This window comes from Dromiciops gliroides, chromosome 3, assembly GCF_019393635.1.
Source record: "Dromiciops gliroides isolate mDroGli1 chromosome 3, mDroGli1.pri, whole genome shotgun sequence".
NCBI lineage: Eukaryota > Metazoa > Chordata > Mammalia > Microbiotheria > Microbiotheriidae > Dromiciops > Dromiciops gliroides.
The window spans coordinates 41,188,242-41,213,905 of record NC_057863.1 but is presented as its reverse complement, the minus strand read 5'-3'; the positions used below and the strand labels follow the sequence as shown (position 1 = coordinate 41,213,905).

Below are 25,664 nucleotides of genomic sequence, written 5' to 3'. Positions count from 1 at the left end.
CTCATGAACAACCATATATCTCTCATTTGCCTTTTGAGCGATTCTCAACTTAAATTCTTCAGAGACTATAGTGTTCCATCACTCACAGCCATACAATCCCATGAGAATACTGATGTTTGAAAAATGAGCCTTTAAGAAATCTAACAGCCATATGAAGAAATGTCCCAAATCACTAATAATTAGAAAAATGTAAAATGAAAATAACTCACCCCCATCAGATTGGCAAAAAAGAAAGAAAGAAAGAAAAATGACCAGTGTTGTAAGAGCTGCAGGGAAACAGGCATACTGATACATGATCGGTGGAGCTGCTGATTTGGTCTATTCATTCTGCAATTCTAGTTATATCTTCTTAGGTAGACTTTAAATCCCCTGAAGACAGGTTTCATGTCTTATAGGAAGGTGGTAAATGGATTTAACAGATGAGGAAACTGAGGCCTAGACAGGGTGAAGTGACTTGCCCAAGGTCACAAAATAAATGGCAGAGTTGGAATTTTAACCCAGGTCCTCAGACTCTGAATCTAGGGCTCTTTGTGCTGTACTACATTGAGGGATATACCTACTTCAAGTCAGGTATTCTGGCAGGTTTTCCCCCATACCTCAGAATGATACCAGCATCTCCATGTCTTCATGTACAATGAAAACACACCCCTTAGACTATAACTCCACAACTGTAACAGAGGAAAATCTACCAAGTGGAAGCAGAGGGAAAAAGACAAAGATAATGGCAAATCTTCTGTTCTCAACGATCTTATGTGCTTCTGTAAATGAAAGTAACCAATACAAATGAAAAGCCTTGTTTGCTGTTTGGTTTTGAGACTGGCATGAGACTATCTCACCTACTCTGGCAGTGTAGCTGCCACTATAGGCCAATTCCAGTGCTGACTGGGATGAAAACTTTTAACCTGCTCTGTTTCTGCCCTGTGCTGATTGGTACCCCTCCAATTTTCTCTCTGATCTCTGATTCATTCTCATTCTCTCTCTCTCTCTCTCTCTCTCTCTCTCTCTCTCTCTCTCTCTCTCTCTCTCTCTCTCTCTCTCTCCCCCTCTCCCCCTCTCCCCCTCTCCCTCCCTCAAACTCATCATAATCATTCCAGATTTAGTGATGGCACCTGATTGGCTACCCTGACTGCAGCTCAGACCTCCCAAGCTCAAGCAATCCACAAGTCTCAGCCTCCTCCAGTAGCAAGTATTACAGATCTACTCCACCACACCCAACTGAAAGGATATTTTCGGCTAACCCATCAATACCAGCTCATCACCACCTCAGCATCTTCTCTTCCCTTACACATCTTTTATATTTCCTGCTAAGTGCAAATCATGACCCTACCCTACACCAAGGTGCCAAAGAACTGGATGAATCTGATTTAAGGAAAAGGGGGTGGGAGGGAACGTCTTCCTGGTCATGGGAAGTACCTTTGGGGTCATCAGGAATGACTATTGGGGGGGCAATGTCTGGAAGCTCTTCTTCTCCAGGCTGTAACCCTGTGGCTCTGAGATGATTGATATCAAGGAGGTCTGGCATGTCAATGGAAACATCTGCAAAAAGAGAAGTGCCAGTCACTCAGGGACATCCCCAAAGTCCTCACACAAACACCCCCCCAAGTGTGAAGCAAGCATGCATATTAAGCAGTCATAGCTTATGGTATCATAGGTATATAGATTCAGAGCTGAAAAGGACCTCAGAGGTCAGTCTTCTCCCAACCACCCCACCATCACTATCAACAGGAACAGAACCCGAGTGACTTGCCCAGGGTTCCCACAGCTAGAAAGTGTCTGGGGCAGGATTCGAACTCATGACCTCCCCATTAAATATTTTTGTCTTTAGCTGTGCCAACTTTCAAATCTGACTCTCAGTTTGCAAAGTTCTCAAACAATTAATACTGCAGAAGCTAAATCAAACATATTCATTTTCCAAACCACCACTATTTTCTCTTTCAGGGTTTTTTCAAGGAGGGAGATCATAATATTATAGATATGACACTAGTCTGTCACTTTGAGGTCATCCAGTCCAACCCCCTCATTTAAAAGATGAAGAAACTGAGGTTCAGAGAAGATACATGATTCCTTCTATTTGTGAGTCTGACCACATGATCACTGAGGTCCCTTCCAACTCTCAATTTCCGAGACTTGCCCAAAGTTAACACCAGTGGCAAGTGGCAATGGGATTTGAACCCAGGCTCTCTTATTCCAAACCCAGCGCTCTTCCCACTAAACCATATTGCTCTGGATGGCTCTGTGATTTCATCAGTGTGGGGAACTCCCAGTGCAGAAACTCCTTCTACCAACTCAGATTGGCAATTAATCCACATGTAAGCTACAGCCTTAGAAAGAGACACGGAACACTAAATGAGCCAGTTAGGATGGGTCTAAGGCAGGACTCAAATTCAGCTCTTACTGACTCTTTTTCCACTAATGACACACTGATTCTTACTATTTAACCTATGAAGTGATAGTATGAAAATACTTGGTTTTAAATTTGAGAGCAAGGCTATCTCTTAGCTAACCAAAAATAAAAAACAAAACCCTAGATACAAAGGTGTCCACTTAAATCTTCCACGAGTGGTATGGGGCTAACCCTAGTCTCTCCACAGCTCTGGAAAAGCACATCATACCAGAAAGGGATTAAGTATGGGCCAAGCAAGACTGTGTATGCTTCTCTTCCGAGGACCAGCTCAGCCAATTTGGAGACCAGTCAACCTGATAAGTTTTTTCCATCCAAAGAAATTCCCAGAGACTACCTATGGAGGCACTAAAGGGTGCTAACCTGCATTAGTTGAGTAAGGACATCAGTAAAACCATAGACTCATGAAATAAATATAAATGTGTCCTGCTTAATCTTGCATATTGGCTACAAAAAGAAAAAAATGAGGTGAAACAATGTTATCTGGGGTCATAAGAACCATGGGGATAGAGTCATTTGGATGTCATGGCAACTAGCCAAACATCACAGCAGTGTTTAATGGGTGGGATTTGGTTAGAACACAGCATTATGAGAGGATCACATAACAATGTTGGTCACAGCAAAGTTAAGTGGGGTATTGTTTACCTGATATTGAAGACTAACATTTTGATGCTAAATGCCAGGACCCTGCTCTCACTTTTAACTACCAAGGAAAGCAAAGGCAACTCTAAGGAAAAACAAAAATCCTAAAAGGCCTGCCACCCTTGTTCTTTCTCCCTCAGAAATGAAGAAAAGGCAAAGGAAAAAAAGACCTGAATCAATGCCTGTACATATTCTCTGTGTGGATGAGCTATAATTTCATCAGCAAGAGGAACTCTCTCTGCCAATACAGATCACATGTTACCTATGACTTAGGAGATCTAGGATTCATTTAGTAGAATCATAGCTGGGCATCTGGAGGGGTCCTCGAAGACAATTGAGCCCAAATCCTTCAGTTTACAGATAAAGAAACTGAGGTATAGGAAGGCTAAGTGATTTGTTCAGGGTTACAGAGTTATTAAGTGTCTGAGGCAGGATTCGAACCCAGGCCTTCCTTACAATTCTGGGGATGAGGGGAGGAAAAAGATAATATGCACACACAGATAAACATGTAAGCCTAAGAGACACAAGGACTGAACTAGGCTAATTTCCTCCTGGTGAAATTCAAGAGTAGAGAAGAAATCAGAATAAAGCCTGCAGTTTCTGCTTTCTGTTGGAGCTTCCTTTTTCCACTCCTCAGACTAGTCATTCCACAAAATACTAATAGAGCAAAGCACATGGGACAAACGTTTTAACATTCATTTCACATGCATGCACATGCTCACTCTCTCTGTCTCTGTCGGTCTCTGTGTCTCTCTGTGTCTCTGTCTCTGTGTGTCTCTCTCTGCGTCTCCCTCTTTGTCCTTTGTCTCTGTCTTGGTCTCTCTGTCTCCCTCTGTCTTTGCATGTCTCTCTCTGTCTGTCTCTGTCTCTCTCTGTGTCTCAGTCTCTGTCTCTCTCTCTGTCTCTGTGTGTATATGTCTGTCTGTCTTTCTGTGTCTCTCCTTTAAAAAGAGAAGAAGGAAAACATAATCCAAAGAATGAAATGGAGCCAATTCCTCCAACATGGGTACCTATGTCCCCCCACCCAACCTGCTCAGGCTCATTCACACGCCATGTTTCAAAACCAACATTTCAAGCAAAATCATGCCCAAAAAAATACCTACCGAACTTTTTGGGAACCCAGTCAAGGCCAAAGGTGAACTTCTTTATCTGCACTACCAAGTACTCAGGGAATGAGGCAAAACGGGATGTTCTGGGAAACACAAGTGAATTCAGTCAGTGATATAAGGCAACAAGAATCTTGAACACAACCTATGAAGCTGTCCAGACTTGATGGGAGCCATGCCCAGCAGGACCAGTGACTGGCCTGAACCAGGTACATGCATGAAAAGGAAGAGGAGACTCGCGCGGGCGCACACACACACACACACACACACACACACACACACACACACACACACACACTCACCTACACTATCTATTATCTGTCTACCTCTCTGGCACAAGCCTCAAAGCTATGTCCTAATCAGCCAAAGGGTGATGTCCCCTGAGTTTGATGCCTTCAGATTTTAAAGAAGAGTATTACATCAGTCCACAAGCACTTCTGAAGCACCTACTATGTGCCAGGCAATATGTGCTAGGGAGACAGAAAGTCCAAAGAAAAACTGTCCCTGTCCTCTGTGAGCTGATAGTCTGTTCTAGCATTTTTGTAGTATCAGCTATTTCGGACATTTGCTCTCAAGGTGAGAGGCAGGGTGGAGCAGTGGATAGAAAGCTGACCTTAGAATCAAGACAGCCTCATGCTGACCCTGAACAGGCCCAGTCACAATCTAGTCCCCACCTCTACTCTCTATAACAGTTCTATAGTGTTTTGAAATTTTCAAAGCAAAGTTGCTAAGAGCAACCCTGTGATAGGATTATGCAGGTATTGTGCCCATTTCAGAGATGAGAAAACTGAGATGCAGAAAAATGACCTTAGATCCTAAATCTGGCTCTGGAAATGCCTTAGAACCCTCTTCTGGTCTTTGAGGGAAGGAACAGTTTCATATTTGCCAAGTGCTTAGCACAGCTCCTGGGAAATAGTTGGTGTTTAATAAATACTTGCTGATTGATAATGACCATAGGATCATCATTTAACCTCATGCAGCCTGAGTTTCCTCATATATAAAATGAAGAAAATAACTGTACTGGGTTCTTGTGGAGAAAGCATTTTGAAAATTGTAAAGTGCTAAGGAAATGGGAACTGTTCAAGTTAGTGTGAAGGTTCATAAAAGAAGTTGAATTGACTAAAACATAAAATATAATTCTGAGCTTTTTATATATCTACCAACCCCAATACACCTGATATTAAGATTCTGTCAATGGGGGGCGGCTAGGTGGCGTAGTGGATAGAGCACCGGTCCTGGATTCAGGAGTACCTGAGTTCAAATCCGGCCTCAGACACTTACTAGCTGTGTGACCCTGGGCAAGTCACTTAACCCCCATTGCCCCGCAAAAAAAACAAAAAACAAAAAAAAAAGATTCTGTCAATGAATGTCAGAAATACAACTTTTTTCCCTCTTTTTATTCCTTAAGCAGTGCTTAGTAAAATATGTACTAGAGGAACCCACTGATGACCAGCACCAGTGGGTCCCAAAGTACAGTCCATAAAGGTCCTCCGAGTGGATCATGGGCTATAGGCAGTGCAATGGGGACTGTGAGCTGTTCAAAATGCAAAGGCTGGAGAGCCTAGGGTCTGGGTGAGATTTCCAACCAGCACAGAGAATAGAAAGAGAGAAAAGTAGAAATGAGGGAAGTTCACTGAGTTATGTTGTCACTGAAGAGTCACACTGGAAAGGAGAAGACAGGTTCTTCCAAGCTGTACCTTTCTCCCATCTCTTCATGCCTGGCACCTCAGGCAATTAGAACAGTAAGGGTCAGAGGACAGTGCCCCTGAGGTTGTGTGTGTGCCCACTACAAAAGCAAGAAAAAGCGCCAGGAACACAGAATCTTGGACCTAGCTGGAGGGGGCTCCAGATGGCATCTGAGTCCAACCCCATCATTTTACTGTTGAGGAAACTGAGGCTCACAGACATTAAGTGACTTGTCATACAGTGAGTAAGTCTCAGAAGTGGGATTTGAACTTGGGTCTTCTCTACTCTAAGCCTAACGGTATCCACTGTATTCTTTACAGAATCTTGAGTCAAACATGAATTACACGCTTACCTAATTCTTATCCCTGCCCTCTGCTAACAAACCTCTCAACGTTCCCATCTGTCAGAGCTCACCAAATCCAAAATGAGAGGAAGGGGCTGCCCCTGAGGATCAGTCAAGAGGGCATTGAAATCTTGTACCATGGGTGCCCTCACATGGTAGATTCATGCAACAGCATTTCCCGATGCCAGGAAAAGCAGAATCGAGGCCACGGCTGAGACGTATGAAAGCCCAGCGAGTGACTGGGACCCCAGCTCTAGGGAAGGAAGACACCTCCAGAGCCATCATCTAATTCTCTCATCTAACAGATGAAGAAACCAGTGCTCACGAGGGTTGTGACTTCCCCAAGGCCATACTGATAATAAAGGTCAGAGATGGGATTTTTAACCAGAGCCAGTGGTATTCTCACTGAACCCTTCCTGGTCCACACCAGACCACACACACTCCTCCTTGAAAGGACCAGTTTCCCAGATTTATATTGGCAGATGGGAACCTGGGATAGATTTGGCTCATACATAGCTCTCTGGACCATGTCCATGAACTGCCAACAAATTCTAGAAGTCTACCTGTGTTGACCCTTCTATCCTAAAACCAGCAGTCTGTCTGATCGACTGGTCAAAGGTGTCTGTTAGGGTTTGCAGGACAGACAAAACATCATTCAAGTGCTTTACTATGGGCCAGATAAGGTGCTAAGGGATAGGGATACAAATAGAAACAAACAAAATAATTCCTGCCTTCAAATACTTTTACCATCTATACCGAGCAAATTGGTACTTGTTTACTTAGCAAACTGGCTATTTGTTTATTCTTTTTCTCTCCTGAAGCAAATTGTTGGAATTTTCCCCTTATGTTAAAATATAAAATAAAAGTTTAATTCTGTTGTTATACAGAATGGCTCTCTGGTAGGGTGAAGGGAAGCAATACAGAGAGATATTTAGGGTTTTTTTAAGTCATCAATAAAAATTAATTTTAAAAAATGTTTCTGCTAATCAGTGCCTTGAGGACTGGGTTCAAAATGAGATAATGAATGAATGGATATTCAGGGATTTTAGTCATTGTAATAAATACATCAATATCTCAGGACTGAAGTATTCGGTTTGATAGAGGGTTTCTACTAAAGTCTTGTTCCCAGGTCCCCCTGGACTGTGGAAAGGACCCCAGGCTCCTAAGGTCTGGGCTTGCAGAATGCAAGACTCAGCCGGTCCTATCAAACTTTGACTTCGGGCCCAGTGACCAATCAACTGTGGGGTTGTGGTCCTCAGACTCATCCAGCTAAATGGGGTAAGGCTCATCGTAGAGAAAGGGTCGCTGAATGAAAAATCTAGGCACCATGGAGACTCATTCAGATGGTTTGCTGAGGCATGGGGAAAGGGTTTCAATCTGCTCAAGTAGAAGGAACTGAAAGAAGTAATAAATTGTTCACCTTTGACCCTCCCTTCCATGCCTGGTACAGCATACCCTAAAGAGCAGGAGCTTGGTAAACTGTTGTTGGATAAGGACATGAATGAAGGGACAGCAAAGACAAGTAAACCAATAGACCATTGGGTTAAAAAGACACAACAGGGGGCAGCTAGGTGGCGCAGTGGATAGAGCACCGGCCCTGGAGTCAGGAGTACCTGAGTTCAAATCTGGCCTCAGACACTTAACACTTACTAGCTGTGTGACCCTGGGCAAGTCACTTAATCCCAATTGCCTCACTAAAAAAAAAAAAAAAAAACCCACAACAGGATAGTGACACTACTAATTTTCTAAGCCCCATCTATTAAATTAATGGGTCCCTGAATACACACACACACACACACATATAATCATAAAGACATAAATAGGGGCAGCTAGGTGGCGCAGTGGATAAAGCACCAGCCCTGGAGTCAGGAGGACCTGAGTTCAAATCTGGCCTCAGACACTTGACACTTACTAGCTGTTTGACCCTGGACAAGTCACTTAACCCCAATTGCCTCACCAAAAAAAAAAAAAAAAAGACATAAGTGTTTCCCATTTCTAAATTATACCAATTGTCCTCTAATATACATTTTTTTTTGCAGGGCAATGAGGGTTAAGTGACTTGCCCAAGGTCACACAGCTAATAAGTGTCAAGTGTCTGAGGGCAGATTTGAACTCAGGTCCTCCTGCATACAGGGTCAGTGCTTTATCCACTGTGCCACCTAGCTGCCCCTCTCTAATATATATTTAAGATATTTTTAAAGGTCTTTGGCAGAAAGGTCACCTAGAAAAGAGAGCTTCTCCTCTTTGTTGGATGTATTGTGAACTTCCACAGGTTCTGATAATCTCACAACTAAGGTTTAAAAAAAAGCAACTCTCTCCTTCTATTCCATCAACATTTCAAATATTGAATATAATTATAGGCTATTCCCCTGATCAATTCCCTTCTCTGGTTTTCCCAAAGTGACGTTCACAACATTTCAAGAAAACTTCATAAAAAAACATGGTAGACACAATAAATGTTTATTGACTGATTGATGATCAACCTAATGAATTAATGAAATCTGCCTTTATAGGCAAAAACAAGGGCCTCCTCACTCTATTTAACCTAGGTATCCAGGTTGGATCTTCCCTTTAAGAAACAAAGGTTTTCCTCTTGCCATGTCAAGGTGTAGGGAGATGACAAATGACTTTCCAAAATTCAAAAGCTGTTTTTTTTAATAGAAAATGAAGAAAAAATGAATGACAGAGGACAGGCCTCTACTGCTTGAGCAAGACATTCAGGAAACCCAAGGCTATCAGACCAGCAGTAGTTCTTACACTTAACAAGTCCAAAACTGTACTCATGATTTCCCCCACCCCAAGCACTCCACTCTTCCTAACTTCCCTAATACTGTGGAGAACACCACCATCCTCCCAGTCACCCATGCTCATGACCTAGGTATTATCCTCAAAACTAGGTCACATTTTCTCTCATCTCCCTCATATCCAATTTGTTGCCAAGTCTGGCCCATTCTACCTTCACAGCATCTTTCTTATATATCCCTGTTCTCTCCTCTGACACTGACAGGCCCTCATCATCTCACATCTGGACTACTGCAATGTCTTTCTGCTCTCAAGTTTCTCCCCACTGCAGATGCCAAAGTGATCTTCCTACAGGACAGATCTGCCCATGTCACTCCCCTTTTTCAAAATCCAGTTATTACAACCAAGATCAAATAGAAAATACTCTAGCTTTTAAAACTCTTCACAGTCTAGGTTCTTCTTATATTTCCAGTCTTCGTATGCTTTATTCTCTGAACCACCGACATTAGCCTCCTAGCTATTCTGAGCACAAAACACTCCATCTGTCATCTCCATGACTTTTCACTTGCTGTCCCCCCCCACTCCCCAGAATACTCTCCCTCCTGTGTCCACAACCTGACTGCCTTGTCATCCTTCAAGTATCACCTTAAATCCCTTCTTCTGCAAGAAGCCTTTTCCATCCTTCTTAATGACAGGGCCTTCCCCTTGAGACTTTCTCTAATTTATCCTTTTATCTTATTGATGCATAGGTGTTTGCATGTTGTCACCCCCATTAGAATGTCATTAACCGTGACGATAGTAACAATTCCCACCAAATTGATGGGAAACATTCTAACTAGCCCAAGGACCGAGAAGCTACCACAGGAAATTAGGCTGACTGGCATCTGCGTGAGCACTAGTACCTGAAAAAAAAACTCAGTGACCTCAGGGTGGGGACTTTGAGACTAGCCAAAGGTGAATAAAAAGATCCAGAAAGATAGAAATATTCTAGATTCTTCTTTTGCCCCTGAGAAGCTTTGTTTTTAACAAATGAGGTGGATTTTGTCTCTTTTTAAAGATCGTCTGATTTTGCATTTCAGTAGACAAGGTCCACTGAAATATGGCTGCCACCTAGTAAAGTAGTTTTCAGAAAATCTGTTTCCTTATATAACGACAGCTCTAGGTGGGATGAAACTAGTCAGAGGGAGCCCTTTCCCCCACCTTTGCCTCTGCCCACCCAGTGATTAAGGACAGCTTTTCTCTGCATAGAGAGATGGTGGACTCCATGTAAAGAATGGGCAATGCAGGGTCAGGCATTGCCAAAACGATTGGCTATTTGGCTTAACTGCACTTCTTTATGGGGAGGGGGTCCTACAGTGGAAGAAGAGTTATTGGAAAGTTAGCAATAGACAAAAAACCAATCAGTCAAATATTTATTTTTAATAATCTCTTAAAAGAAGTTAACATTTTTATAGCCCATCCTCAGGTATTGTCACATTTCAGGCTACTATGAGTCATTGCTTTTATTTTATTTCATTTTATATATATACATATATGGGTGCGCATGTGTGTATATATGCACACACATTTATATATGTGTTTGTGTGTGTCTGATATATAGATATATATCATTCCCATTAGGGAGTAGATTTATTAGGTCCACTCCTTGCTGTATATATAATATTTAGTAGTAGTAGTAGTAGCAGTAGTAGTAGTAGAAGCTAAAGTGTAAAAGCAAAGTTATAGTTGTGTTTTGTATCTGGTTTGAAGGAGGGTGCCCTGCCCATCCTGCTAGTGATGAAAGCAATTGGATTTGTATTGCTCAATTCACAAAGAACTAGACTTGTGTCTCTAAACCAAAGGTTCTTAACTTTTTTGTGTTTGTATGAAACCCTAGGCTGGCCTGGTAAAGCCTACACACTTTTCAAATAATGGTTTTAGCTAGCTAGCTAGTTAGCTGTTTATTTATTCATTCGTTCGTTTATTTATTTGTTTGTTTATTTATGTATTTATTTATTTGTTTGTTTATTTATTCATTTTGATGGGACGATGAGGGTTAAGTGACTTGCCCAGGGTCACATAGCTAGTGTGAGTCTGAGATCGGTTTTGAACTCAGGTCCCCCTGAATCCAAGGCCAGTGCTTTATCCACTGCGCCACCTAGCTGCCCCTCAAATAATGGTTTTAAATAATTAAAAGAAACACTAAATTTCAGTTCGAGAGAGACTAGTGAAAATAAATATATGGTTTTTTCCCCTATCTAGTTCACAGACCCACCCCCCATTCAATCTATACATAGATCCCTCCACAGACCCCAAGTTAAGAACCTCTGTTCTATAGAAACACACACATACACACACACACACACGCACACACACTTGCACATACACACACATCCCATACACTTACTTCACACCAGCCGACTTTGCTTGTAGGGCGCTGCTCCAGAAATCTTCCACGTTATCAGGTTCAGAGAAGGCCTGAAGGCAGGCGCTAAAAGGAATCCTGGCCCGGACCAATTCTGGGAGTGGTCTCCTGGATGTCTCAGCTTCTCTTCTTGTCAACTCATATGCAATCAGCTCATCTGTGCAGGGAGAAAAGACAACCAAGATCAAAGAAGCAACCTTGGAAATGGCCAGTGTCGGCTCCTATGGGGAATGAGAACCCTCATTCAGAAACCTAATTACTTTTAGGATCATTTGGTAAGAGTGCATTGAGATTTGGGGTTTTTTTCCTGCCAGATTAAGAGAACAAATGTGCAAAGAGAGCCATAATGAATGCTGCAGGACAGGACCATCAGATTCATCAGCTGAAATGTTGCATCCTCCAAACAGAAATATAAGCACCTGGAGGGTGCTTTCTAATACATTTGGGGAGGGTGGTGAGGGGTGGGGCAATGGGGGTTAAGTGACTTGCCCAGGGTCACACAGCTAGTAAGTGTCAAGTATCTGAGGTTGGATTTGAACTCAGGTCCTCCTGAATCCAGGGCCAGTGTTTTATCCACTGCACCACCTAGCTGCCGGACGTACCACATAGTAGATTGTAGTGTTTTCACTTGTAACAATACAAGTAAATGATGCACACCCATACCCATCTTTAAGTCTGCCTTACCCTTGTTGGTTGCTGCCTCCATGGCCACCGGCAACTGCATCAAATAGTCGACCCTCTCGGTGTAGCGCACTTTCCTGGACTGACAGCACTGAATCCGTTCTTCCACCACAAACCGGAAAACATCGCTTGGATTTTCAGAGCCCATTCTGTTCCTCTGGGGGTGGGAGTAGATCAAGTTCATGCATTCAGATACCAACAGACTAGTCATACAAGCCGTGGTGGCATAGGAGATAGAAAACTGAGCTATGAGTCAGGAAGAACAAAGCTCAAATTCAAGACCTGGGCCCTTCCTATCTTTTTGATCTTTTCCTATCTTACCTCCTTTACCAGGGATTCCGCAGTCCATGGATCTTGGCCTCCCTGCGGTTCCTTAAACAAGACACTCCATATCCCAATTCCAGGCATTTTCAAAGGAATTTTGTCCCTCTTTACTTCCCAGTCAACTGGTTTCCCTGACTTCCTTCAATTAACAGCTAAAATCCCTTTTCCTAAGAAGCTTTTCCTGCCCTTAATGCTAGTAGCTTCCCTCTAAGATGACTTCCAATGTACCCTGTATATATCTTCTTAGTACAAAGTTATTGACATGTTCTCTCTCTCTCTCTCTCTCTCTCTCTCTCTCTCTCTCTCTCTCACACACACACACACACACACACACACACACACACACACACACACCAGCTCTCAGTAGAGTGCCTGGCACATTGGTGATTGCTTAATAAATGTTCTCTCATTGATTCATTATTGTCCAGGAAGGGGAGAGAAAAGAGAAGAAGAGGATAGAGATAGGACAAGATCCTTAAGGAATAGTCTGGGTGGAGCAATGGAACACATTTAATTCAGTTTTTATTTACTTTCGATTCAACAAGAATTTAAGCACCTACTATGTTCTGGACCCTATACTGGACATGAGGAATACAAAGACCAAAATCCAACAATCCCTTCCCTCAAGGAACTTTCATTCTATTGGGCAACTATATCAGAAAACATAAATTAATATAGTATGAATGGCAGAGAAGCAGACCAGACGGCCACAGTCAAATGGGGTAGGTCGGAGAATATGGGAATTTTAAAAAGATTAAGATCATGGGACTGGGCAGGCAGAGTAGAATGAGCTGAGTATTCCCAGCCTACTGTGGAAAAATGTAACAAGCTAGTCTTCAAAACTTAACTTAAAATCTTAACTGTTTTGAGGATAAGAATATTCACCCTTAATTGAAAAAATTGTAATTTTTTTTCTAAAAAGATAGAGTACTGGGGCAGCTAGGTGGCGCAGTGGATAGAGCACCGGCCCTGGAGTCAGGAGTACCTGAGTTCAAATCCGACCTCAGACACTTAACACACACTTACTAGCTGTGTGACCCTGGGCAAGTCACTTAACCCCAATTGCCTCACTAAAAAAAACAACAACAAAAAAAAAGATAGAGTACTTACCTCTACTAGATTTACGAGGTGCAAGAAAAACTCCTGGGCATCTTGCTGTCTGTTGGAGGAGAATTCAGGGTGGCTCTTGCTGACAAAAGCCTTGAACATGCACGGGGAGATCCCATTCTGCTGAGGCTGATGGACAAGAATGTTTGCAGAGATAGACAAGTGACATCAGGAAAACCCACCACCTCTGAACAAGACAAGTTAGCGAGAAACAAAAGAGAACCTGCAACTCCTTATATTTTTGATCATCTCCCTCCTCAACTAGTTCCTCCCTTGGCAGCCCCAATCACTCTGCCTTCCTCCACCAGTGAGCTTGTCATGCTCAGAACTGCTCCATTCAACACACATTGTGATTTTACTTTCTTTATTTTTCTCGGGGAGGGGGGTTGGTCTGTTTTCTTTCACAACATGACTAATATGAACATATGTTTTACATGACTGTACATGTATAACTTATCAAATTGCTTGCCTTCTCAATGATGGGAGGAGGGCAGGGAAGGTGGGAAGAATTTGGAACTCAAAATTGTAAAAAACAATGAAGGTTAAAAATGGTTTTATATGTAAGTAGGAAAAATTAATAATAATAATAATACAGGGGCAATGGGAAGAGATAAGTATGTTTCCCCCATCTTTTGAATGGAGAAAAGACCCAAACATAAATAGTCATTACCCTTTTTACTCAGAGATGAAGCGGATGTCATTTCTCCAAAAATGTGATTCAAAAATGTCTCTTACATGGGGTTATTATCCTAAAACAGTCACAGAATTCAGCTATTCTGTAATATTCCGTCACAACCAGTCAGATTCCTGCAGAATGGGGTCAGTATAATAGACCCACACGAGTGCAGGAGAAAGTTAGAGTGGAACCCCACTGGCTGGAAGTCTCAACAATGTTTGACTCTGGAGTCTGAGGTGAATAAATTAACATTCTTTTCTGTGGCCCTACTGTCTCCATTCTCTTCTCCTTCACCTCCCACAGAGAAATGTTTCCTCTCCTGCTACACTCAATATTTTTCTTCCTGTTCTGAGAGCTGTCTGTTGTTTTAAAGTGATAATATGTGCTGTTTCTTGGGGGGGGGGTCATGTATAGGTTCCTCAAATATACCATGTGTAAACACAGGACCTTAGTCTTAGTAATAATGATAATAATAGTGACATAGTAACATTTATATAAAGCTTCATGGTTTATAAAGCTCTTTACAATTATCATTTCTTTTTGTCCTCACAATAACCCTGGGAGGTAGGTGCTGTTATTTATTATCCCCACTTTATTATTGAAGAAACTGAGGCAGACAAAGGTTAAGTGGCTTGTCCAGGGTCAGACACAGTGTCTGAGGAAGGATTTGAACTCAGATCTTCCTGACTTTAGATCCAGTGCTCTCTATTAAAGACCTTGCTTAGTCTTCACAATGAACGACCTCTTTAACTCACCCTGAGATATGCTATGCTTTGTCTTTCTATAAGTTGGGCTTGAGGGCTATGGCTCTGTGTCACAAGGAGAGAAGTCAAGCAGCAGACGTGCCTGGCTCTGTCCTCGGTGCTTATCCCTTCTCCCTCTTTCCTGGATCACCTAGATGGCTTGCCAGATCAATGATCCCCTCTATGCAGATAACACCCAAATCTACAAATCCAATCCAGGCTCTCAGATACCCATTGGACGTATCCTAGACAGCCCATACTTGACAAATCCAAAAAGAGAATTTGTTATCTTTCTCTCCCAAAATTTTCCCCTCTTCCTGACATCCTTAATACTGCTGAAGGCTCAGTCACCCAGTATCCCGAACTCCAGTAGCATCCTTGACCCCTCGCTCCTCGATTATTGGTGTTTTCTTCTATTTGTTGTTTGAGTCTTACTTCCTGAAATGTCAGGGCCAACATCTTTGCACCTCTAGAAGGAAGAGTGGGGCCTTCTTGGGTCCTGATTGGTATTATCTGGGGTCAGGGTAAAGAGTATTATGTTCTTCAGGGGACTTGGGAGCAGATGTAGAGAGTTCACTAAGCTTGATTTACAGTGTGCTCTCATCATTGCCCTGTGGGTCTGAGACCCCCAAGCAACCAACTCAGTTAGGGTGATAATGACACCATTATAGGCTCCAGGTGCCACTAGCTAGACCCTGGTCCAAGCTCCCCTTCCCCTGCTCCTGGCACACAGCTTCAGACTCCATACTTCCCTGGTTTTCCCTGTGTCCTGAAGTTGGAAGCCTTCAGGGAACTTGGCTCTTCTGTCTGGACCCCTCCCTACTGCTTGAAGCCTTCTTGTTTCTTCATACATTGGGCTGGCAATGTGTATTTTCAGTAGATACAATGATTATTACTTAGTCTGCGGCTATTTTCTGATCATGGTGGAGTGATATGAGATGGCTGGGTTCTTTCCACTCACTCCACCATCTTGGGGAGAGTCACCTCATTTCTCACTCACCCCACATGTCCAATCTGTGGCCAAATCTCAACATTTTTACCTTTACAACATCTTTTGTGTACATCCCCTTATGCCCATTCACTCACAACCTCTGCTCTGGTGTAAGTCCTCATTACCTCTCACCTGGACCACTACAGTGGCCTTCTGGTTGGTCTCCTGGCCTCCAGTCTCTCCCCACTCCAGTTCATCCTTCACTCAGCTACCAAAGTCTGACCATGTCACCACCCCACACTCAGTAAACTCCAGTGGTTCCCTATCATATCCAGGATCAAATACAAACCCCCCTGCTTAGCTTTTAAAGTCCTTTACAATTTGGAAAATCTACTTTTCTAGTCTGCACACACTGCATGGGCCAATTACACTGGCTACCATCCATGCTTGGAGCATTCTGCCCATCATCTCCGCCTCAGCCTCTTAGCCTCCCTGCCTTCCTCCAAGACTGAGTTCAAATGACACCTTCCACAGGAGGCTTCCCCAGTGGCTCCTATTGCTACTGCCTTTCCCTTGAGATCTCTCTCTCTCTCTCTCTCTCTCTCTCTCTATATATATATATATATATATATATATATATATATATATATATGTGTGTGTGTGTGTGTGTGTGTGTGTGTAAATATATAGATGTAGATATAGATCATATATGTACTATACACATAGTATATATAGACATATATACTATATGTCCCATTATTTACATGGTATCCCCCCAATGCTCCTTGAAGGTAGGGAATTTTTTAACCTTTCTTTTTATCCCTAATGCTTAGCATAGCATCTTGCATATTGTAGTAAACCAGTTCTTCCTGATTTCAAACCTAATGCACAATCCACCATGTTAATACCACTTCTGTGTAGGTGATGCTATGTTTGGGGGGCAGAGGATAGATTGTGACCATTTCTGCCCCCTAGGAAGTTGTTTTTTATCCAGGGAGAGAAAATCTATAATTAAGAGAAGAGGCATCAGTATTGAAGGCATAAGTATTCTAGTCTTATCCAGAATGACATGCATTTGAGGAACTGGTCATATTTATAGAATACTGTACTTGCTTTGCTTATCAGCCCTTGCAAAACAGTTCAGCTAAAATTAGAACAGACTGCACCATCCAAAATCACCCTCGAATGTTCACGTAGGCAATTTTCCAGCCTGGCTCACTAAACAAAGATGCAGCATGCTACATGCCTATTTTCATTTGGAATTAATGTATTGATTAATGAATGAGAAGCAAAGTTGCTGCTTTGGATCACAACCTACACAAGCACCAGTCACAGGGCTGAAGAATTCCGATTTGTTGCCAATCCAGAGGTTCAATTAAATATGTTGATTTAAATGTTTCATTCCCTGACAAGCAAATGTGGCCTTAGTCAATGATAGAACTTTCAAGGAATTCTACTTGGAGGGGGTGGGGGAGCCACCTCTTCCTACAAGAAATGTCTTTGCTACATTACAGATTAAATTCAGCTAAAAGGAATGAAAGTCTCTGCGTTTCTAGAGCTAGGCACTAAAAACAGTTATTGGGAAGGTGACATTGAAGCATGCCCATCAATGTTATCTAACAAATACATATTCTTCCTTGATCTGTTCTAGACTGATGCTAATGTCAAGAATGCACTTGGGAGAGAATCTGATTTCCAAGACAGAGGTGGGCAAGCTAACATTTTCATGTTGCTGGGCAGTTTTGTAAATTTCCTCTTGGCACCCTTAATCTCTCTCTCCAGCATATATATAGGATGTGAAACACAAGGGGACCATTACATGGTGTAACAGATAGAGCAGTAGACTTGGATAAATCTGGGTTTAAATCCTGCCTAAGTCATGTAACCTCTCTGTGCCTCAGTTTCTTCATCTGTAAAATCAGAGACTCAATGGCCTCTCAGTTCCAAATCTATCCTCTGATCCACTTTCACAAAGTAGGCACTTAATAAATGTTTGTTCCCTTCCCTTCTCATCTCTCCTCTCTCTCTTCACCTTTTCCCTCTCGTTGCTTCACTCTCCTTCTTCTGAATTTCTTGCTTTCCTTTACTGGTGCTTTGAGTCCCATCTGTCTGTCAAAAATAGGCTGTTATCTACCTTTCTGCCATGTCAACACCACATCACAGAAAGTAACCAATGCACAAGACAGAAGAGCCCCACTAGAAGACCCTTCCACTAGAAAGGCATATCAGTTTCATTTTCATAGCTAACAAACATTCCCTCGTTTACTTTAAAAGATGAGAGTTCTCATTACAGTCTTTGAGAAGACAATAGACTACAAAGAAGGGAATTGTTTGAGACCTTCCTGGGGCAAAACAGATTCAGAATAACAATAAAAATCAAGAGTTCCTGGATCTAGTCCCTGACATCAGACCACACTTTCTTTTCTTTCTTTGGTGCTAAACTTTTGCAACACCATTTGGTATGCCTGGAACATGGTATGCACTTTAATAAGTGTTACAGTGTGCACTTTGATAAATGTTGGTTGAATGAAATTGAAATACACGCATGCAATCACACCTCAATACTTTTAAAGATCCAAGATAAAGCTGGCATAGGTACTTCCCCACCATCACAGTCAGTCAATCAACAAGCATTATAAAGTGCTGGCTCTGTGCCAGGCACTACCCCCAGGCACTGAGGATTCAAAGGTAAAGATGAGTTTGCCAGTCAGTTAACAAGCATTCACTAAGCACTGACTATGTGCTAGATAAAGGTCTGAGGTAAAGCAACTTGTATTGACTAAGAGGCTACTATGTGTCAGGCACTGTGCTAAGCAATAAGGATACAAATAAAGGCAACAATAGTCCTCGTCCTCAAAGAGCTAACATTTTTTTTTGCAGGGCAATGAGGGTTAAGTGACTTGCCCAGGGTCACACAGCTAGTAAGTGTCAGGTGTCTGAGGCCAGATTTGAACTCAGATTCTCCTGAATCCAGGGCCAGTGCTTTATCCACTGCACCACCTAGCTGTCCCCAAAGAGCTCACATTCTAATGAGGGTGCATCAATCAATTAATTGATAAATATTTATTAAGCACCTAATAGGTGCCAGGCATTGTGCTAAGTGCTGGGGATACAAAAAGAGGCAAAAGACAATCCTTGCCCTCAAGGAGCTTACAATTTAATGGGGAAGACAACGTGTAAATAACAATTTACAATACATATTTACATAATCATACATATGTATTACATGTATACATCTATACATAATTACATATAAGATTAATATCACATAGATACATACACACAGGTACATTGTTGTTCGGTCATATCTTACTCTTCATGACCCCATTTGGGATTTTCTTGGCAGAGATCCTGGAGTGGTTTGCCATTTCCTTCTCCAGCTCATTTTACAGATGAGGAAACTGAGGCAGACAAGGTTCAATGGCTTGCCCAGGATCGTATAGCTAGTAAGTGTCTGAAGCAGGGTTTGAACTCAGATCCTCCTGACTCCCAAGCACTCTATCTGCTGTGCCAGATTGAAGCTAATCTGAGAGGGGAAGGTATTAGAAGTGAGGGGCACTGGGAAAGGTCTCCTACAGCAGGTGGCATTGGAGTTGAGTCTGGAAGGAAGCTGGAGATACTGAGAGGCAGAGGAGCTGGGACATGACATCCCAGGTAAGGACAGTTGGAAAGGCACAGAGTGTTGAGGAACCCCAAGAAAGTAAGTGTAGCTGTATCTAGAGTGTGGAGCAGAGTAAAAAATAACAATAACAACTGCTGTCATTTTGAGACAATCGCTATTATCACCCCCATTTTACAGATCAGGAAACCAAGGCACAGAAAAGCTATGGAAGTCACCCAACTGATAAATCTAGTAAAGTAAGTGTTTGAGGCAGAATTCACACTCAGGTCTTCCTGACTCCATGTCCTGTGCTCTGTCCTCTGTACCAAGTGCCCTAGAACACAGGCGAGATAGAAAGGGGACAAATCGTGAAGGACTCGTATCTGGGCATCTTTAATGACTTGGAAATCTTCATCACCTTTAGTCACCTGTAGTTGAGTCCAGGGATAATAGGGAGCCACATAAGCTCACTGACCAGGGGAAGACACTCTGAGAGGCACATGCAGATGGACCACAACAAGGAGAGACTCAAGGGAGGAAGGGCAATGACCTGAGCTCCCAGTAAGAAGACTCCGTCTCCCAATAGCTCACAGGCTTCAGGAGCCACCTGAAGCTACTCAGAAGTCCAGGGACCCCGGGGGCAGCTAGGTGGGGCACAGTGGATAAAGCACCAGCCCTGAATTCAAGAGGACCTGAGTTCAAATCCAGCCTCAGAAACTTGACACTTACTAGCTGTGTGACCTTAGGCAAGTCACTTAACCCTTATTGCCCTATCAAAAAAAAAAGTCAAGGGACCTGCCCGGGATCACCCAGGTATGTTCTTCCCAACTTTGAGACCACCTCCCTTATCTATTACAACACTCTGTCTTTCATATACACACATAGAGACATGTTTGTACAGGTGCTATTTCACCTAAAAGAGCTCAACTAAGAAAAAGTCATGAATAGTTTATGATCAATCTGAATCACCAACAAACTTGAAAAACATCTTGGACTCCATACTCAGCCCTAATTTTAAAGTAAAATCAAGCCTGAACTTATGGATATGGTGCTTAACATGCAGGTATATTCTACAAAAAAAAAAAAAGCATTTCCAAGACAAATACCCTGGAGGGTTGTGATTGCATTGGCATGTCTTCCAATAAGGCAAACTGACCATACATGAACATAGATTTAGAAGCAGAGGAAATATCAGAGGTCACTGGGACCCCCCCCCAATCCCCATCTTGGACTCTCACATAAATCTTGCCCCCAGACTACAAACATACCCAAAAGAGAATGTGTCTCATTAGGGGAAACCTCTAGGAAGAACTTATGATGACTGGAAAGGAATGGAAAGAGGAAAGGAATGTTTGCCTTGCTCCAAGGAGGACTCACTTGAGATGAGATACCAATTTGTAGTGGGCCCCATCAGCCCAGTGTCTTAATTTCCACCAGCCCCATTCAGCAGCACATGAAGAGGAAAAAGGCAGAAGGGGAGACTTATTCAGCACTGGGGTTTGGGAAGTTGTGAACAACAGGACAAAGCGGGCGGGCAATTCCCGAGTAGAGGGTAATATACAGTTCAGTTGGTTTATCATGAGATTGAGAGAAGGAAGGGGAAATAATCAGCACAATGGAGATAGTCTAAGAAAGAACAGAGGTGTAGAAGGAATGGAGGTCATGGTAAAGATAAAGAACAAGGTTAGGGGTCATAAGCAGAAGCAAAGAAGGAATGATAAAAGGTTAGGATTAATCATGGGGCAGTTAGGCAGTATAGTCGAGAAGATCTGAATTCAAATCCAACCTCAGACACTTAATAGCTGTATTACCCTGGGCAAGTCATTTAACTGCTGTTGGCCTCAGGTTCCTCATGTGTAAAAAGGGGATAATAATAGCACTTACCTCCCAGGGTTGTTATGAGGTTCAAATGAGATAATAGTTGTAAAGGGTTTAGCACAGTGCCTGGCACATAGTCAACACTATATTATATATATACACATGCATACATACATACATACACACATGTGTATGTATGTATGTGTGTATGTGTATATACATAGATAAGTGTTATTATAATACATAATGTATACTATAACATATAAGATCTATTATTATTTTTATTAAATACAGGAATTTTCGAGTTCATGAATGAGGAAGAGGAATAGCTATGGGTGATGGACAGCCAAGTCAAGGGCATGACCACCTCTGTGTATAGCTAGGGACTCATTAAAAACTACAGTCCAGGCAAGAGGTGACGAGGGCATGAACTAGGGGGCTGCTATGTGAATGGAGATAGGGAGCACATGAGAGACATTGTAAAGGCAGAAACAACCAGATGTGTGGGGTCAGCACAAAAGAGAAGATGAGGTCTGAGTGCCTGGGACAATGGTGGTGCCTTCCAGAGTAATAGGAAGTTCAGAAGCAAGGAGATTTAGGAGAAAAGAGAATGAGTTCTGTTTTGAACCCAGCTGAGTGAGGTGCCTGCTTCTTTCATGGTTTATGTTGCAGTAATCAAAGAGTTAAAGGAAAATTCCAAAAGAAGTAACAGAAGCTGGGAGCTAGAAATATTTTTAAAGGCTAAAGGGTGAGGGAGTGAAAGGAGAATGCTTTGGCAGCAGTTGGCCCAGGTCCAAACTCGGGCCTCTAAAGTCTGCGGAAATTAACCTTGCCAGCCCTACATTCTGTTTAGGATGGTAGAGCATCATTATTTGCAAGGATTTTATGTATCTCCATCAACACAGGTGCAGACAACTAGTGTGCCGAAAGTGAAATCTCAGACCAGACTCACTGGGTATCAGCCAAAAGGAAGCTCTCACCCAGGAGGCCCTAGGGAGGCCATGCCACCATGAAGGTCAGGGTCACAGATGCCATGTAGTGGGCTGAGACACAATTTGGTGAAAACTGTTACCAGAAAGAGAGGGAATTTCCTCCATGGGGCTCAGACAGTGTACATGTCATGGGGGTCAGTTACATTATAATAAGAGTTAATAGATGAGAGATCAGATACCTGGACCTTTGCTAAAATAACCCCTATGGAGGAGTAAGGAAGCAACAATGCCCAAGAGAGTTATGGGGGTACAGAGATCAAAGGAGATGCCCGACCAAATGCAAAGTCCTATGTTCCTGGGAGAAGTGAGTAGTGATTTACACTTTCAACTCATTCTCTCGCCAATCCCAGCTGCTACAACAAAGCCAAATAAGGAGGCGGCTAGGTGGCACAGCGGATAAAGAACCAGCCCTGGATTCAGGAGTACCTGAGTTCAAATCCGGCCTCAGACACTTGACACTTACTAGTTGTGTTACCCTGGGCAAGTCACTTAACCCCCATTGCCCCACAAAAAACAAACAAACAAACAAAAAGCCAAATAAGCCAAAATACTTATATAGATCTGTTTCCTCTAAATCATCCTGACCCAGAAGCCAGGTCTGAGGCGAACATCAGAGGGCAAACAGTAAATACTTGGCTATTTGAAGAGATCTGGGATCTCAATGAGGTTGGCTCCCCTGCCCCAGATTACAACCCACCTCTTATTCCCAATGCAAAGTTGTCTCTTCCTATACAAATGTCTGTCAATAGGCTTCCATACTTCAGCTATCAAGTATATCCCAAATGCAACAGGGTCCTCTGCTAGGTCATTTAATATTTCTTGGATGCCAGTGCAGTACTCAGACTATCCAGCATGATACCCCATATGCCAACTACATGACTCCTTTCCTCTTTTACAGACCCAACATCTCCATATTGATGGCTTTTATGCCTCTTCTCACAGAGTTATAGGACCATAAATTTAGAGCTACAAGTGACCTTAGAGGTCATCAAGTCCAAATCCCTCATTTTATATATATACATACACACACATATACATATATACATATATACACACACATATACATATATACATATATATATAATTTTATTATTTTCCAGTTACATGTAAGGTTAGTTTTCAACATTTGTTTTCATAGGATTTTTAGTTCCAAATTTTTCTCCCACCCTTCCTTCCCTCCCTCCTCCCCGAGATGGAAAGCAGTCTGATATAGGTTATATATGTACAATCACATTGAATATATTTCTGCATTAGTCATCTTGTGAAAGAAGAATCAGAGCACAAGGGAAAAACCTCAAAAAAGAAGGGAAAAACAACTCAAAAGTAGAAACAGTCTGGTTCAATCTGCATTCATAATCCACAGTTCTTTTTATCTGGATGTTGAGAACATTTTCTATCATGAGTTCTTTGAAATTGTTTTGGATCATTGCACTGCTGAGAACAGCCAAGTCTATCACCATTGTTCATCACACAATGTTGCTGTTACTGTGTACAATGTTCTCCTAGTTCTGCTCCTCTCAGTCAGCATCAGTTCATGTAAGTCCTTCCAGGTTTCTCTGAATTCCTCCTGCTCATCGTTTCTTTCAACACAATAGTATTCCATTACATTCATATACCACAACTTGATTTGCCATTCCCCAATTGATGGGCATTCCCTTGATTTCCAATTCTTTGCCATGACAAAAAGAGCTGCTATAAATGTTTTTGCACATGTGGGTCTTTTCCCCTCTTCTATGATTTCTTTGGGATACAGACCTAGCAGTGGTACCACTGGGTCAAAGGGTATGAACAGTCCCATAGTCCTTTGGGCATAGTTCCAAATTGCTCTCCAGAATGGTTGGATCAGTTCACAACTCCACCAACAATGCATTAGTGTTCCAATTTTTCCACAGCTTCTCCAACATTTATTATTTTCCTTTTTTGACATATTAGCCAATCTGATAGGTGTGAGGTGGTACCTCAGAGTTGTTTTAATTTTCATTTCTCTAATCAATAGTGCAAATCCCTCATTTTAATTGAGGAAACTGAGGCACAGAACCAAAGAAAGCCACCATTGTAAATGTGCTGAAGCTTGCAGCCCACCACACTATCTTTGCCCTTTGGTTCCCCTGATATTTTGAAAACAATTGATGAGAGCTTCCCCTTCTCTCCTCTTCATCCCACATCACTGAGACATCTTCCCTAACTATCTCCTCCTTCATCCTGGACCTTCATGAGGAGGTGGCCCTTCTTTCCAAGGCAAACCCCTCTATGAAGACCTGCCTACTCCCTTCTCATATTTTCATCATGCATACCCCTGATACCTGCAAAGACCCCCATTATCTAGTCTTTTCCTTCTCCAATCCAAGTGATATTCCTAAAGCATGAGCCTTCATGTTTGGCTCATCTGTTTGGCCTTTTAAACCCTTCAAGATCTGGCTCCAACCTACCCCTCTAGGCTTATTATAAATTATTCCTACTTCCATGATCTACATTCCAACGGCCTGTTTGCTGTTTCTCAAGGGTGCAGAACATTCCTTCTCTTATCTCCAGTCCTTTGCATAGGCTGTCCCTGCACCATGTCATGATGAAGGGTTGACTGAGCACATCATTCAAATTTCCCCAGGGTAATTAAAGTGACTTTGACAAGGTGGAAGTTTGACATGGTGGAGATTTATGTCAATTGAATCAAATCAATCAAAGGCATTCCAACTAATTAAGGAACTGTATGTGACATCATTCAGGAAGGGTGTCTGGACAGACTAAAGAAAATTAGTCATGACTTAGAAGTCGGTTCAAAATACCTGTCCAGGGGGGCAACTAGGTGGCGCAGTGGATAGAGCACTGGCCCTGGAGTCAAAAGTACCTGAGTTCAAATCCAGCCTCAGACACTTAATACTTACTAGCTGTGTGACCCTGGGCAAGTCACTTAACCCCCATTGCCTCACTAAAAAAAAAAAAACCCAACACCTGTCCAGGAAACAGAGACATATGGGATTGAGCAAGTGTCTATAGGTAGGAGAAGAAAGAGACACCATTAAAGAGAAATCTCTTAGGAATGGGGTGGGAGAGGGGAAATAAAAAATGAGGGTGAAATAGGGAGAAAAACAGAGGCAGAGAAGAAGGGAGGCAGGAGAGAGACATAGATAGAGAGAAAGAGAAGGAAAGAGATAGGAGAGACACAGAGAGAGAGGGAGAGGTACAGAAGGAGAGAGGTGAGAGAAAGACATAGACTGAGAGACAGAGACAAAGGAGACTTGAGTCCAAAATTAGAACAGCCTTGGGGGTACAGGGGGAGGAATGTTTTGTACTAACTGTTCTTACTATAATCCCCCTTTCTAAAAATTACATGTCAAAAGTCATAATTACATTACGTAAACTCACTAGATGATTCTCAACTGATAAACATGGCAGAAAGCACACTGGTAGGGGCTCGTGAGTCACATAGCATTAGAAAAACAGACTCACTCGTGGGAAGACAAGCACAT

The 25,664-nt window shown here is 42.4% G+C and overlaps 1 protein-coding gene across 3 annotated transcripts in view; it reads right to left on the bottom strand.

Moving 5' to 3' along the window:
• USP13 (ubiquitin specific peptidase 13) overlaps window positions 1-25,664 on the bottom strand; it is a 133,830-nt gene that overhangs the window by 23,420 nt on the left and 84,746 nt on the right. For all 3 annotated transcript variants that reach the window (XM_043990775.1, XM_043990774.1, XM_043990776.1), the window contains 5 exons: window positions 13,440-13,565; window positions 12,009-12,162; window positions 11,307-11,481; window positions 4,147-4,235; window positions 1,414-1,536 (listed from right to left, as the gene is read on the bottom strand). In XM_043990775.1, coding sequence (XP_043846710.1) covers window positions 1,414-1,536; window positions 4,147-4,235; window positions 11,307-11,481; window positions 12,009-12,162; window positions 13,440-13,565 — 667 coding nt within the window. The remainder of the gene's footprint in view (window positions 1-1,413; window positions 1,537-4,146; window positions 4,236-11,306; window positions 11,482-12,008; window positions 12,163-13,439; window positions 13,566-25,664) is intronic.